The sequence below is a fragment of the Phoxinus phoxinus genome (assembly GCF_949152265.1).
Source record: "Phoxinus phoxinus genome assembly, chromosome: 9".
Lineage (NCBI taxonomy): Eukaryota > Metazoa > Chordata > Actinopteri > Cypriniformes > Leuciscidae > Phoxinus > Phoxinus phoxinus.
Genome location: NC_136884.1, coordinates 33,972,030 through 33,988,578, shown reverse-complemented (window position 1 = coordinate 33,988,578; position 16,549 = coordinate 33,972,030). Strand labels below are relative to the sequence as shown.

General features: G+C 39.0%; 2 protein-coding genes across 6 annotated transcripts in view; both read left to right on the top strand.

Annotated features, from left to right (window-relative positions):
- The window catches only part of LOC307004693 (myosin heavy chain, fast skeletal muscle-like), a 40,010-nt gene extending 33,853 nt beyond the window's left edge, over window positions 1-6,157 (top strand). For all 5 annotated transcript variants that reach the window (XM_079624089.1, XM_079624088.1, XM_079624091.1 and 2 more), the window contains 18 exons: window positions 95-271; window positions 362-507; window positions 617-707; window positions 791-1,180; window positions 2,105-2,231; window positions 2,468-2,586; window positions 2,673-2,869; window positions 2,953-3,136; window positions 3,241-3,406; window positions 3,847-3,971; window positions 4,093-4,401; window positions 4,534-4,737; window positions 4,820-4,945; window positions 5,034-5,204; window positions 5,282-5,386; window positions 5,511-5,606; window positions 5,706-5,837; window positions 6,054-6,157. In XM_079624089.1, coding sequence (XP_079480215.1) covers window positions 95-271; window positions 362-507; window positions 617-707; window positions 791-1,180; window positions 2,105-2,231; window positions 2,468-2,586; window positions 2,673-2,869; window positions 2,953-3,136; window positions 3,241-3,406; window positions 3,847-3,971; window positions 4,093-4,401; window positions 4,534-4,737; window positions 4,820-4,945; window positions 5,034-5,204; window positions 5,282-5,386; window positions 5,511-5,606; window positions 5,706-5,837; window positions 6,054-6,068 — 2,880 coding nt within the window. In that variant the 3' untranslated portion in view covers window positions 6,069-6,157. The remainder of the gene's footprint in view (window positions 1-94; window positions 272-361; window positions 508-616; window positions 708-790; window positions 1,181-2,104; window positions 2,232-2,467; window positions 2,587-2,672; window positions 2,870-2,952; window positions 3,137-3,240; window positions 3,407-3,846; window positions 3,972-4,092; window positions 4,402-4,533; window positions 4,738-4,819; window positions 4,946-5,033; window positions 5,205-5,281; window positions 5,387-5,510; window positions 5,607-5,705; window positions 5,838-6,053) is intronic.
- Window positions 6,158-6,165: 8 nt separating this feature from the next.
- On the top strand, window positions 6,166-10,583 carry LOC307004725 (uncharacterized protein). The gene is made up of 4 exons (XM_079624143.1): window positions 6,166-7,390; window positions 7,796-7,890; window positions 8,255-8,352; window positions 8,491-10,583. The coding sequence occupies exons 1-4, from the start codon at window positions 7,343-7,345 to the stop codon at window positions 8,931-8,933; spliced, it is 684 nt and encodes a 227-aa protein (XP_079480269.1). The 5' UTR covers window positions 6,166-7,342; the 3' UTR covers window positions 8,934-10,583.
- Window positions 10,584-16,549: the final 5,966 nt, after the last annotated feature.

Here is a 16,549-nt window from a genome sequence, read left to right as displayed (position 1 = left end):
GTTGGTTTAAGATTAGATTTAATCTCTGTCTTATGAATTGATATAGAAAATGAATTGTAATATTTAAGCTTATTTGAAACAAAAAATCATACAGGTCAAGAACTTGACTGAGGAAATGTCAGCTCAGGATGAAAGCATTGCTAAGCTTACGAAGGAGAAGAAAGCCCTCCAAGAGGCACATCAGCAGACACTGGATGATCTTCAGGCCGAGGAGGACAAAGTCAACACCCTGACCAAATCCAAGACAAAGCTTGAGCAGCAAGTTGATGATGTGAGTTGATTATGTAAACTAAGTATATTAATTCATCAATTCAACTGTTTTCTGCTGTTAAGACATATTTTATAAATCATTGTCCTGTAGCTTGAGGGTTCCCTTGAACAAGAGAAGAAGCTCCGCATGGACCTGGAGAGAGCTAAGAGAAAGCTTGAAGGAGACCTGAAATTATCCCAAGAGTCCGTCATGGACCTGGAAAATGACAAGCAGCAATCTGATGAGAAAATAAAAAAGTAATTAAAGCAGGAAATCTTGGATTTCTTTTATTTTTTAAAAATGTTGTTGTTGTGTTATGTTTTTTTTTTGTTTTTTTAACAACTACTTATTGTTGAACGCCAACAGGAAAGACTTTGAAACAAGCCAGCTGCTTAGCAAGATAGAAGATGAACAATCTCTGGGTGCTCAACTCCAGAAGAAGATCAAGGAGCTTCAGGTATTTTGAGATTTTTTCAAACATTACATCATTATGATCAAATGCAGATCACCAAAAATCGAATTAACTACTTTCCACCATAGGCCCGCATTGAGGAACTGGAGGAAGAGATCGAGGCTGAGCGCGCTGCTCGTGCCAAGGTTGAGAAGCAGAGAGCTGATCTCTCCAGGGAACTTGAGGAGATCAGTGAGAGGCTTGAGGAGGCTGGAGGAGCCACTTCTGCTCAGATCGAGATGAATAAGAAGCGTGAAGCTGAATTCCAGAAGCTACGTCGTGATCTTGAAGAGTCCACCCTCCAGCATGAATCTACTGCTGCTGCCCTCCGCAAGAAGCAGGCAGACAGTGTGGCCGAGCTGGGAGAGCAAATCGACAACCTGCAGCGTGTCAAGCAGAAGCTTGAGAAAGAGAAGAGCGAATTCAAGATGGAGATTGATGATCTTTCCAGCAACATGGAAGCTGTTGCCAAAGCAAAGGTTGGGAAAAATTCTAAAGAATATATGTGATCCATGCTGGCAAAATTAGTCGGAATGCACGTGTTAATTACAAGCTACAGGCAAATGTACATTTTAGTCGAATTTAATTTTTTATTCACAAAAATTAGTTCATTAAGGCCTCTTCTAGCAATCCCAATGCTCCAAGTAGTAATAAGTAAACATCTAAAATCATCTTTATTTTTACGTTTTCTGAGAGGTGTACCTTCCTAAATCTCTCCTTTGTTTTAATACTCCATGAAAAAATGCCATTCTTCTTTGCTCGCTTCTCAACTGGTGCTTCCCCTCAGCACAAGTTTTAATATCCATCGTGAATTCTCGATGGCATAAGTATGAACCAATGAAATATGATTTTTAAACTCATAATGTAAACAAAACGATCTTACTCACACTGACTGACAGATCAACACAAAGCACAAAGACAGCACGGAATCCCGATATACACATGTACACAGAATTGCAGTATTTAAAAATATCTTGGCGAATATTCACGCAAACATTATCTGTTATGCCTTTAGTGCACGTTAGGTTAACTGTTGGGGGAAAACATCAGATATATAAAATTATATTAGATACGTGCATTACAGTAGGTCTCAATATACAGGCTGCTGTCTCATTAATTGTAATCAAACAATTGTGGTATCATGGAAAAAAAAGTAATATATATTTTTTCCTATATATATTTGCTTTTGATTTGGTGTGTGCCAAATTTGGTGGTATTACCAGGAATTTTAAGGTATGGTTGCTAGGTGATTTTTGTTTTGGATCCTTCTTTAATAACAATAAAAGTAAATAACAATAACTCATTTTTGAAAATGTGCTCATTGTGACTCCTTTTGCCAGCACAGGTAACATACAACAAGTCTTGAAGTTCTTTCAAATATCTAATGGCTTTTGTATTTGCAGGGCAATCTTGAGAAGATGTGCCGCACACTTGAGGACCAACTTAGTGAAATTAAGTCCAAAAATGACGAGAACATTCGTCAGTTAAATGATCTCAGTACTCAAAGAGCAAGATTTCAAACTGAAAATGGTAACTCATGAACAAATTAATATTATATTAAAAGTAATTAATGTCAATAATTAACAATAATTATCAACAATAATCAATTATAATTATTAACAATAATTAATCAAAAATAATAGTGTATTATGATTATTCAGCTGTACATTTCTGACTGTAATACTGATAAAATCTTACATCCATTTGTTTTGAAATAAACTATTAGAGACATAGAAAAGTCTGACAGTGAATCTAAATCTATTCAGGTGAGTTTAGCCGTCAGCTGGAGGAGAAGGAGGCTCTGGTTTCTCAGCTCACCAGAGGCAAACAAGCTTCCACTCAGCAAATTGAGGAGCTTAAGAGGCATATTGAAGAGGAGATTAAGGTAACAAAGCATAATCAATTAATGCACATACTTGTCAATTACTTTACTGTAGAGACAGGCTAATATTATGCGACTCTGTCCCTTAGGCTAAGAACGCACTGGCCCATGCTGTGCAATCAGCCCGTCATGACTGCGACCTGCTCCGTGAGCAGTTTGAGGAAGAGCAGGAGGCAAAGGCTGAGCTGCAGCGGGGAATGTCAAAGGCCAACAGTGAGGTTGCTCAGTGGAGAACCAAATATGAAACTGATGCCATCCAGCGCACTGAGGAGCTTGAAGAGTCCAAGTATGTATATTATTGTATAATATTCCCAATTCTCACAGCTATTTTATAGATTAGAATTCAAAATAATGTGTATTACTTAACAGGAAGAAGCTGGCTCAGCGTCTGCAAGACGCAGAGGAACAAGTTGAGGCAGTGAACTCCAAATGTGCATCTCTGGAGAAGACCAAACAGAGACTCCAGGGTGAGGTGGAGGACCTCATGATTGATGTGGAGAGAGCCAATGGTTTGGCTGCCAACCTTGACAAGAAGCAGAAGAACTTCGACAAGGTAAACCGTTTTAGTCATATTATATTCTCTTAGTAAAGTATTGCTAAAATGGGCTTTGTTCAACATTTTTAAACAAACTCTGTCCTAAAATATCTCCACTAAAGGTCCTGGCAGAATGGAAGCAGAAATATGAGGAAGGTCAGGCAGAGCTGGAAGGTGCTCAGAAAGAGGCTCGTTCCCTCAGCACTGAACTGTTCAAGATGAAGAACTCCTATGAGGAGAGTCTGGATCACCTGGAGACCCTCAAGAGAGAGAACAAGAATCTGCAGCGTAAGAATGAAACCGTTAAATTAGAAAAAACTTAATGGGATTGTTCACCCAAAATGGAAATTATTTTACTAAATACTGACCCTCATCGTTCCAAACTCTTGAGACGTTTGTTCATCTTCAGAACACAAATTAAGATCTTTTTGATGAAATCTTAGAGCTCAATTCATATGGATTAGTTTGTAACTCTTTGTAACCTTTTTGAAGCGTCAAATAATCAATTGTATAGCTGTCTATGGAGGGACAGAAAGCTTCAAATGTCATCAAAAAGATCTTCATTTGTGTTCCAAAGATGAGGGTGAGTAATTAATTAATGATAACATTTACATTTATGGGTGAACTATCCCTTTAAATGTTCTAATTCACAGTGAGCATTAAAAAGGAAGCACATATGATTAATGAATGTGCATTATGATAAATATTATATGTTTTTCTCTCTATAGAGGAAATTTCAGATCTGACAGAGCAGTTAGGTGAGACTGGTAAGATCATCCATGAGCTGGAAAAGGCCAAGAAGACAGTGGAGACTGAGAAGTCAGAGATTCAGACTGCCCTGGAAGAGGCTGAAGTGAGTATCTGGAGATCAATATGGAGTTCTTGCTAGAACCATCATACTGTGTTGTTGTATTCATCAATACACTGTGTGTATTTTCATTTTTATATTTAAATGTTTGCTTTATTTGTCATAGGGTACACTGGAGCATGAGGAGTCCAAGATTCTTCGTGTCCAGCTTGAGCTAAACCAGATCAAGGGAGAGATTGACAGGAAGATTGCAGAGAAGGATGAGGAGATGGAGCAGATCAAGAGGAACAGCCAGAGAGTCATTGAATCCATGCAGGGCACGTTGGACTCTGAAATCAGGAGCAGGAATGATGCCCTGAGAATCAAGAAGAAGATGGAGGGAGACCTTAATGAGATGGAGATTCAGCTGAGCCACTCCAATCGCCAGGCTGCTGAGGCCCAGAAACAGCTCAGGAACATTCAGGGACAACTCAAGGTATGCATAGGAATTATTATTTTCTGACTTTGGGATGTATTCATATTTTTGTTTAAATAATCGAACATATGGTAAGTACAGCCTAGCAGAAACCACATCAAAAGCTCATTCTAAAGCTATTGTTATGTTCAGGATGCCCAACTGCACCTTGATGATGCCCTGAGAGGACAGGAAGACATGAAGGAGCAGGTGGCCATGGTGGAGCGCAGAAACACTCTGATGCAGTCTGAGATTGAGGAGCTGAGAGCTGCTCTGGAGCAGACAGAGAGAGGCCGCAAAGTGGCTGAACAAGAGCTGGTGGATATCAGTGAGCGTGTTGGGCTGCTGCACTCTCAGGTAAGGGCATATTGTTTCTTTGAAAATAAGGGAATTGAGAGCATCATTCAAAATGTTCAAACTGTTGCTTTCCATTTTGTAGAACACAAGTCTCATAAACACCAAAAAGAAGCTTGAGGCGGACCTTGTTCATGTCCAGAGTGAAGTTGAGGACACTGTACAGGAAGCCAGAAATGCAGAGGAGAAGGCCAAGAAGGCCATCACTGATGTGAGCAACAGTAGCTGCCAAATGTTTCATAAGACGCTTACGTACTTACAAAATGTAGATCTAATGACTTTCTGTATTAATGCAAAAGGCTGCAATGATGGCAGAAGAGCTGAAGAAGGAGCAGGACACCAGTTCTCACCTTGAGAGGATGAAGAAGAATCTGGAGGTCACAGTGAAGGACCTGCAGCACCGTCTGGATGAGGCTGAGAATCTGGCCATGAAAGGAGGAAAGAAACAACTCCAGAAGTTGGAGTCCAGAGTAAGCCTCTTTATAGTTATGATATGGGCAAAGTGTTATATTATGATTTGTTTGAATAAAAATAATATTTTCTTTAGGTCCGTGAGCTTGAGGGTGAAGTTGAAGCTGAGCAGAGACGTGGAGCTGATGCTGTTAAAGGTGTCCGCAAATATGAGAGGAGAGTGAAAGAGCTCACTTATCAGGTATGACCATATTCCTCAAGTTTGTTCAGACAAAATAGTCTCTATACTAGTGTATGTAGTACTGACAACGCCTATTTTTAGTAAAGGATCAATGCTTAATTTTGTAAATGTGTATTTTTTGAAGACCGACGAGGACAAGAAGAACATCACCAGACTCCAGGATTTGGTTGACAAACTGCAGCTGAAGGTTAAAGTCTACAAGAGGCAGTCTGAAGAGGCGGTATGTAAAATCTAATAGAACATTTTGACACTGTAATTATTTATATTGGAATGCTAATTTGATGAAACGTGATACATGAACCATATAAAAACCCTTTAGGAGGAGCAGGCCAATGTTCACCTGTCCAAGTTGAGGAAGGTGCAGCATGAGCTTGAGGAGGCTGAGGAGCGTGCTGACATTTCTGAGTCTCAGGTCAACAAGCTCAAAATTAAGAGCCGGGATTCTGGAAAGGTCAGACTAAGTAGATTATTATTTTCTCCGTTATTTATTCAACTTGTTTATCCAAATGCATGAACATTTCAGCAGATGTAATGGAACTATAATAATTGCATTTTGCTGATGTTACATATTCTGTATGACATTTGCACATCTGTATTCTATTCATTAAGTAAAGTGAAGAACATTTTTGTTAATAAGACTAATGTTTGCCTCTTCCTTCTTTCCCAGGCCAAAGAAGAATGAATCTGTAACACTTGAAAGGAGCATTTACGGAAGTCATATAATATGAATGTTCATTGTAATAGTACCTTTCTTAATAAACCTGTTTTTTTTTTCACCAAATATTTAGCCTTTGTGTGATTTTTCAACAAGATACACTATTACAACACTAATCTGATCTATATGATTACATTAAACCTTATTATTCACATCATAAGATCATTCACATCATTCTTATTCACAACATGCTGAGTATCAAGAGTGTCTTGAATCCAAATGTGAACTTTTTAAGGTTCCATAAAAGGTTTCATAAAATTGAATTCTCATGTTTACTGAATGCATTTGCTCAAACATTTCTGCTATAAAGTTTCCACCCTGGATTTATGTTATTGACTATTTCAATATTCTGTGAACTAGCCTTACAGTTAGCACAATTAAGCCTCTAATGATGATCCAGAGATCTAAAGAGTAAATTTAATACCTGTACAAATCTGTTACCTATAACATTTATAATTTTCATTAAATTATATTATAGTATAATATATATTTATTATAGTTATTATTTTTAATATAATATAATATAAATTAATTTATAATATAATACCCTATATAGCAAAAAGGTGTTTTTCTGAAATACAAAAAATATGAGTGAATGACACGTGTGGAGTGTACTGTGAGGTAACCGGACAGTACTGATCAAGGCCAAAAATTGTACATAGATACAATTTATAATAACACAACTGCATAAATTAAGATTGATATGTTAGACACACATGTGTCAAACTCCAGTCCTGGAGGGCCACTGACCACTGTCCTGCATAGTTTAGCTCCAACCAGCTCCAAAAACACCTGCCTGGAAGTTTCTAGTAATCCTGAAGACCTTGATTAGGTGGATCAGGTGTGTTTAATTAGGGTAGAAACTAAACTCTGCAGGGTTGTGGCCCTCCAGGAACTGAGTTTGACACACCTTAACAGTCTTGAGTCAGCATAAATGATCATCTCAACAAAATGGTGGTTTATACACTTCCTTTTTTTGAACCAATAGACCCCTTCACGGTTGACGTCACAGGGAAATTAGAAGTGCGTAGTGCGCATGTCGGGGTCAGAACGTTCCATGTACTTCCACCGTGTGTTAACCAGATAATTTCTCGTCAAAATGCCTACTTGTTGTGTCGTGGACTGTGCAAATCGCACCAGTTGCGGAGTCAAGTTTTTCAGGATTCCTGCAGGAGCACATCCTTTTCAAAAAAATAGAAGACTTCTGTGGCTGCAAGCAATTAAACGGGCAGACTGGGACAATGCTACGATTAAAGAGGCTGGTGTTTGTAGTGCTCACTTCATATCAGGTAAAGTCATCCTTTATCATTCCTTTCTATTAGATTAAACTCGAAAGCCTGGATTGCATTAACAGTTTTCTGTACACTAGCCTATAACGTTAAGATATGCTGGTTAATCTTTTTTTTTTTTAATGTCATCATGGACCTGTGTCCAGCTGCTAGCTATCAGTTAGCCGCAGGCTAGCGCCAACTTTGTGACAACAACATTTGTTTAACCGTTAACTTACTTACCATGTCTTAACTCTAGACATAGTAAGTAAACAACTGTTTTCTGTAAACTGATTTAATAGTTAGGGGAAATTTGATATCTGGCATTAATTGTGACCTGTGTCATGCTAGACTTCGCAGACTAGCTTTACATTTACAAGTAACGTTACATTAATGGGTGTATTTTTTATTTTATTTTTTTTGTAGGAGAGGCATCACTTGACTCCAGTAGTCCTGACTTTGTGCCCTCCTTGTTTGTGTACAAAAAACAAAGCCAGGCACCTAAGACAAAAAATGGAAAGGTATGAATAAAAAAAAAAGATATATCTATAAGGCTTGTCTGTTTCTCTAGCAACGTCCAGAAAACTGGCGGAGTAGTTTAGACCACCTAGTCTAATCCTTATCCAAATGTCTTTGAACTCCTCTCACTAGCCCTCTCTCTCAATATACTCATATTGGTCTGATGTTTGTCAGTGCATATGCAAGCCTCAAGGATATACTATAATATTGCATTAAAAAGATTACATTTACAGCATTTTAATTCACTGTTCATGTATAGTATTATTAATTAAATTTAATTAAAGCAATATTGTGCAGGCCTAGTTTAACTAGACAATGACTAAATGTTTTCACACAGCACTAATTGTTCCTTTTGTTTTCCTTTAGGTATCAGAGGAAAAGGAAGAGAGATGAACGCCCTGACATGCAACCTGCTTCTTCTATGGCTGAGATGGAACAAGACTGTACCATTGATCATTGCAGTGGTATGAATAATCTTTTTAACGCAAAGCTAAAACTAATGCAGTCTAATACATCAGCCCTGTGGTCCCACAAGCTACACCCTCCAAAGTGGTCATCATTTTTCACTGAACTTCTGTATGTCTGTTTGTTTTCTGTTCAAGATGAGGAGGAAGCTGAAGGGGACTGCCCAGTGTCGAGAAGGGAACATGATGATCTTTGCTTTACACACCATCAACTACAGGAAGACTACATCAACCTGCAGCAGGACTGTTTCAAATTACGCAGTGAGAATGAAGAACTTAGGAATGAATTAAAGAAATCCAGATTTTCATACAGCAATGTTAAGAGTAGCATTCGACTATTACTGTTTTTCACTGGACTGACCTCTGTAATCTTCGAATGGCTCCTAAAAAAATTAGATGGCAGTATTGAGATAAGTCACCAAGCCCTTCCTCTAGAGGACCAACTGTTGATGGTCTTGATGAAATTAAGGATGGGCCTCAGTAACACTGACCTGGCATATAGATTTCATGTAACAACAAGCACCGTATCAAATATTAATCGGAGCTGGATCTCTGTTATGTCTGTCGTCCTCAAGCCATGAATTAAATGGCCAAATAAGGGAGCTATACTTAATATGCCCAAAACATTCAAACGTCACTTCAAAAAATGCCGCTGCATAATAGACTGCACAGAAATTTTTATAGCTCGACCTAGTAATTTGACTGCAAGGGCCCAGACCTGGTCTAATTACAAACACAACAATACATTAAAATATTTGATTGCCATCACACCTGCTGGGGCAATTTCATTTTTGTCTCCAGGGTGGGGTGGGCGGGTTTCTGATAAACAGATCAGCAAAGAGTCAGGTTTTCTGGAACTGTTGGAGCCTATGGACGAGGTTCTAGCTGATAGGGGATTTTTAATACGGGATGAGCTTGCAGCTTGCGGTGCCATTCTTCGTATTCCTCATTTTACTAAAGGTAAAAAGCAACTGTCTGCACTGGAAGTAGACACATCCAGACAACTGTCTCGGGTTAGGATTCATGTTGAACGAGTCATTGGTCGGTGGAAAAACTTCAAGATTTTACAAACTGTTATTCCTGTGTCTCAGGTTGATATGCTAGATGATGTAGTGATTGTGTGCGGTGCTCTAACAAACCTCTGTAAAAGTGTAGTTCCCAAATAAGTCATTTATTTGAAATATTTAATGATTAATGCTATTTTACAATTTATACATTTGTTTGTATTTTGTCAAAATATGTAACATTGTTTCTGGACATGTTCCAATAAAGAAAATCTTAACACATAATTTACTGTCACTTGTTTTATTTAAGCTACTGGATAATGACATGGAATTGTACATGTCTTAAATTGATGTGCATCTGTATACAAACAAGTAACAATTACAAGTGCATCTGAATATAAACAAAGTATACAAAGAAATACAACAAACACATAAGTGAAACGGTAGTTCATTAGTCAACAATTGGCTTCTGCCATTGACAAAGAAAACAGTCAGTTGTTTTGACATTCTCTACATAACCAAGTTGCTGACTTCCTTTTGATCTGTGCGCAGCTGTAATGGAAGAGGCAATTACATCTGGCACAGTTGATCATTTTCCCGAAATCTGGCCTTTCACAGATTTTGCAGACTGACTGTGCCCGTAAGGAAGGGTCATGTCTTCTTGTTAGGATCACAGGCAACACAGTTGAAATGAAGGCATGTTGAGCCTTTGGCAAATTCTCCTGCAGAAACTCTGCGTTTTTAAGGATGCGTTCCACTATAACCTCGTTTCTCGTCCACAACACGAAGTCACAGTAGCTGACGTCACTTACAAACATATGTAGTTGGGTTTGATAGTAGTATGGGTGTGAATTCTTCAAATTTAAAGACTTGTCCAGGCAAAACTGCCTGTCCTCTGCGCTTCCCTGAAGACCATCACGGTATTTGTAAGGACACTTAATTTCTAGTAAACCTTTGCCACAACAGGTACATCTTACTATGCCATCTGGTGATGATCCGAGGTGTGGCTCAGAAGGCAGCAGCATTAGGCCACAGGAACTTACACTGAAGTCTTGATGGTTTTCGACCATAAGGGACGTGTAGGCTTGTCTTGCAGTTTCTTCCATGGACTTACCCCAGAGAACAGATGGGACATTTAGCTGTGTGTGGTTGTACTGCATTATCTCACTCAGGTAGGTGTTGCTGATATTGTCAGCTGTAGCCACACGATAAAACCTAGTACTTGTAATTCGACCAGCCCGGTAGGTTTGCCAATCCTTTGAGCTTGACTGTTGTCGTGTGACAAATTCCAGTCTTTCACACTGATGAGGTTGCAGTTTATTCTTCAGTCTGTGAAATGTGTCCTCACTTTTCACCTGCAATTCTTGTGGTGAGAGTTCCCTGAGTCAAATAAAGCAGTCAAGCGCTCGGGTATGTTTGAGTGTTCCTCTGTATCAGTTTCGGATGCTGTGTCTGTATCACTGTTTTCTAGACTTGTCAGTACTGCAGCACCAGGGGCTATAATCTGCAACTCTTTGATGTCATCATCTGTCAACACTATGAAAGGAGAACTAGACAATTATAACACTATAGGACATTTACAACAGTAGTATCACATTTTCACAAAAAAATTGTGTATCTATCTCTCCTCAATTTGTATAATAATATGTAAGGGATAATGTATAGCGTGGTGGTTGTTATAGCGAATACAACCCCGACAGGCTGGATTGTATTCGCTATAACAACCGCCTCGCTATACATTATCCCGCTTATTACATGGCTACCTACTAAATAAATCAATAATTTGACACAAAATATTGATTTAAAAAGGAGTTTATTGATTTAACAATGATTGTATTGCAACAGTGTGTTATACTTAGCAGCGGTCTGTTATCAAAAAATAACATGCATGGCATGCAATTATGCATTACAGTGTAAGTAGAATGTAAAAAGACTTGGGAGGAGTAATGAAAATAAACAAAATTAACTTTTGGCAAAAGGAATCTTATCTCTGTCAACTATTACATGCCTGTGGCTCTGGCGGTGGCACTAGATCTACTCCTGACCATTTCTGGAAGCTGCCTATCTAGCCTGCCTGTCCTCTTTGGTTTGTGGAAGCTGATTTTCTTTAATGGGGCTGGTTCGACTTCTTTCCTGCTTAAATCTTTCCACTTGCACTCTCCAGAAGTGACTGCTGGTTTCTCTGTCCATCCCATTCTAACACAGATTTCGATTTTGAATAAAATTGCAGCAGCATGACTGCAGCATGACCCAAGCCTGAAATTAAATAATTTACATGTCAAACCATTATCCTTCATGAGTGGGTCTTGAAATTAACACTTGCTCTCAAGACATAGCTACAAACTAAATACTACTAACATGCCTACTATGCCTACTACTATGATTATTTTTTAAAGTTGGCTATGTATGCATGTTCTAACCGTGCGTGCGCTATGTGTCTTAATGACATTTTTTGACCTCATCACGCACTGACGCGATTTCCACGCATCTCCGCGCTAACTGGTGAAATGACAGACACACGTTTAGTTTAGCAGTAACATTAGCTACCCTAGAGGAAAGGTGACGGATGCAGGGTATAAGTGATTAGTAGTCGTGACAGTTTTTATAGGAAAATAAAACAATCAAGTCAAGAAAATCAGTCAACAGTGCATCCGTCTCCACTGATAAATACTTAACGTTACCCTGCCATGCAGGTGCAATTTGCGGTATGGATGTAGCCTTCCCGCTTGTTGATCACAACCCAGGCTTGGTACATAGAGGTGTTTTTCCCTTGGCGCTGGCTCGGTAAAACCTCCGCTTTTAACACACAAAAGTCATCGCCTATATCGCTATATAAAACCGTCTGGACATGACCACAGACTACATAACTATAAGCGTCTAGCGATTTGTAGGCTCTTAGTTTTTCTTGCGTGTAAACACTCGGCTTGTCCACCAGATAGCTGTATATGGCGGGCCAGTGAATATCTGGCCACTTGCTGACGTTGTCTACCCATTCTGTTATGAGCTCGGGATCAGGCAGACAATCGCCATTAACTAAAACAAGTTTGTTATGGTACTGTTCCCGTTCCTGTGGTGGCAAAGACAGCGCATAAGTTGACACAATATGCCGGTCTATTAGCCGCGCCATTTTTCTGACCCCTTGCTGCGCGCGCACCTAACCGACCATTCGAATGTTTACAAACATTGAAGGGGTCTATAGCAACCTTTGTTAATTACCATGCCAACTAATCACCTGATCCATGAACAAGGAACGCCTATTGATCTGATTTGCCCCGCCCACTTTTAAAATTTTAAAGATATATATTTTTTAATTTTCCTTCATTCATTTTTTATATTAAAAAAATGTATATATATATATTTTTATTAAATGTGTTTATGCATTTTTTTTTGCATCAAAAAAGACAAGACAAAAGGAACTTTTCATCAGCGTTGTTCTGCCGCCTGCTTGGCGTCCAAATTCAGGGCGTAGAAGCGGTCAGCCGTGCAGGTGTCGTGGCACATAAACTGTGCCACCTTGTGCCGGTTCCCGGGGCTGTGGGTGTTCTTGGCCTGTACAGAGAGAGGAAAGCATAGTTAGAAGCAAACACACACATGTCAGAAATTCACAGGGCAGAAACACGCCCGGGAATGCTCACGTAGGTCCGGAGGTCGGTAAAGTTTCTAGCAGGACTTAATTAGATCCAGGGAGTAGGCCAATGCCACGGTCGGGTTGGTTGCCTGCAGCTCGGTGAGGTTTTAAGACTATTGACAGTATATTCTGATTTACAGGATAACAAAAGTAGATATCCATAGATCCCTCAGTAATTTTTCCCCATCTAATATGTGAACACAATGAAAAGAAATTTGAACCTGGCTATATCCAATACTCAGATTTCGTTTTTTTTTTAATATATGCAAATTAGTATATATTTAATTAGATCATGCCTAATTTGCATATTTAAACATTAAATTACAGAAAACTTGTAATACATTTTCTGCTAGTTAAAATGTTTAGCCTATTCACCTGTAGTGTCTCGCCTTAAAGGGATTCACCCTCAAGTTGTTTCAAACCTGTATGAATTTCTTTCTTCTGCTGAACACAAAGGAAGATATTTTGAAGAATGTCGGAAAACCGAACAGTTAACTGGTCCCATTGACTCCCATAGTATTTGTTTTTTCCTACTATGGAAGTTAATGGGACCAGTTAACTGTTTGGTTACTGACATTCTTCAAAATATCTTCCTTTGTGTTCAGCAGAAGAAAGAAATTCATACAGGTTTGAAACAACTTGAGGGTGAGTATATGATTATAGAATTTTCATTTTAAAGTGAACTATCTCTTTAAATAGCTATTTAATGATTTGTAGACATCGGGATAGAAATAAAGCACTTCGAATAACTTAATCATTTATTGCAAGTCAATTGGTTCAAATGACTCTGATTTTCAAAAAGCTCAGTTTGTTTGCCAGTGACTGAATTCGTGTTTATGATAAACGGATTCAAGATATAGTGAGCGAAATGAGACTAGCCATTAATTTCACTCATGCATCTTTTGTTACTTTGCTCACACAACGATGATAAATGTAAGATAAAGCTATAAAATGATACATTTAAACACATTTCTTGAAACAATGCCTCGTATTCTCAAAACAGTAAACACAAATCCATAACGTCTCACCCAATTCCCCTAACATCCTATTTTCAGGTCAAAATGAAGCTCTACATTCAAAACCATTCACTCTTGCTGAAAAACCAAACTTTGCCCTCAGACTGGACACACAAGCCCTCACAACACACACACTACAACATAGTCTAACACATGGTGCAATAAATTCAAAACAACATTTTCAAAACTGGTTGTGTTCAAGTTGTGTTGCTATTTCAAATTGGAAAAAAACTAAACAAACAATCAAAAGGGAACTTACATGGTCAACAACACAACAATTCCACACAGACCATGTCTGAATGACAGCTTCTTGGTTCAAACAAATGGAGACTGAAGCATAATTAGTAAGGGACCACAGGTGATCTTATTACAGTTTTTCTCGATTGCTTAAACACATTTCTTGTGTTACGCATCTGCTCAGAGACAAGACGTTGAGATCCAAATGCAGCTTTATTAGGGTTTATCCAGACACGTAATCCAAGAAACAGGCAATGGTCGAAACACAGGTAAGCAGTCCAAACAAACAAACCAGGAAACACAGACGGGGTCAGAGGCAGGAAAATAATCCGAGGAACAGGCAGGGGATCCAGGAAACGTGAAACCATGAAGAAGCGCTCAGGAGTGCAGTGTAACAACATACAAAACTTCACAGTGAGTGATGGGGTGAACCAGGCTTATATGGGGTGAACTAAACAAGATGATGAGATACAGGTGAATGTGATAACAAGTGCTGATGAGTCCAGGCAGAGAATGATGGGAGATATAGTCTGTGAGTGAACATGAAAGTCTGGTGTGGAGTGCCCTCTGGTGGCTCTCAAGGGCACTCCAGCTGGTGACCGTTACATCTTGAAACTATGCCTCATATTCTCAGTAAACAGTAAACACAAATCCAACGTCTCACCCAATTCCCCAAACATCAAATTAAGCTCTACACTCAAAACCATTCACTCTTGCTGAAAAACCAAACTTTGTCCTCAGACTGGACACACAAGCCACCAAAATCACACACACCACAACATAGTCTTACACACTGGTGTAATAAATTCAAAACAACATTTCCAAAACTGGTAAGTTATGTTGCCACCCCACCCCCCACGAACCTTTTCACATGATGAACACAAAAGATACAACCAATGGATACATTGGCACATTTTTATTCATTCATGTACTCTTGTAAAAGTGACCATCTTGTGTGTGACCATCATATGACAGTAAAAGAGCACACACAAACCTTATTCAAATATGGAATTGTATTGGAATGGTAAAGAGTGTTGTACGTGACAGGAGGGCCTCCACTAAAGGATAAAATATGATGAACAAGTTTAAGAATGTTCCACGTATGGTTGAAAAACCATCATTGGCCTGGAAAGATAACTTTCTGGGAGTCAAGACTATAAAGGAGGAAAGATGCTCTCCCTTCACTGTCACACTCTGCAGCCACTCTGTGTGACTGTACGACTGCTGGCCTTTTCTTGCTAGAAAATAAACCTCATCAAAGACAATTGGAAATGTTTGTCTCTTATTCAGTGATAGAATTGTGTTTGCCACCACACATCCCTGAAGCTTCTGATGATGGAGGCGACGGTGAAGTGTCTGAAATTCGGCCTCACTCGTAGCCCAGCCTCCCCCATAGTCATACCATGGACAAGGACATGGTCAACTAAAGTGGCTTGAATTTCATCCGAGACAGCTTGTCTTCTTGCCCTTCCCTCCTCCTCCTATCCCTCCTCGACTTCTTTCTTCATGTCTTTCTGGATCTATTGTTCCAAAACTCAATAAACTGATTCGGGCCCTTTTATCTATTGAAGGATCTGATTGATGTGTGTTACATTTTGACTCTTAGTGTTTTCACCTGGGGAATTGTGTGCTAACTGAGCTGAAGCTGTGCTGACTTGAGTGAACAATACTGAATACTAGTGCTTTCTAAATGACCACATGGTGTAGGCAATGAGAAATGAAGGGATTTGTGTTTATAATTTAGTGAAATGGGTGTGCTTTTTGATAAAATGCATTACGGTTTTGAAATTTTAGTTCAAAAGCCTGGCTATAGTGTTTAAGCAATCGAGAAAAACTGTAATACACATTTATAAACTTAATTATTGAAATTGTCGTCTCATGTGCTTTCTCTTCCTTCATACAATTGTAATGACAGTTTTTTTTTACTCGAGTGGGGCCAATTTTCATGATCTTGCCTAGGGCCCCACAACCCCACGGGCCGGCACTGACAGTCAAATGCAGCCTTGGTGAGCAGAAGAGACTTATTTTAAAAACATTAAAAATCTTTCCGATCTAAAACTTTTGACCGGTAGCGAATTAGTGAGCATTTTGTAGAGAAGTGTGGTGGGATCCGTGTGTGTGAATACTGTGATAATTACGGTACTCAAGGTCTCCCACTACATCACAGGCGGTATTATGCAAATTAGTGTGTGATGCGCTACTGTGTATATTTCTTATGTTTTCGTATATTTTTCATTCTATTCTTATGTATTTAAATTTATCATGTATGAACTATAGCCTACAGAGCTATCCTTTTAATGTGTGTAGTGGGT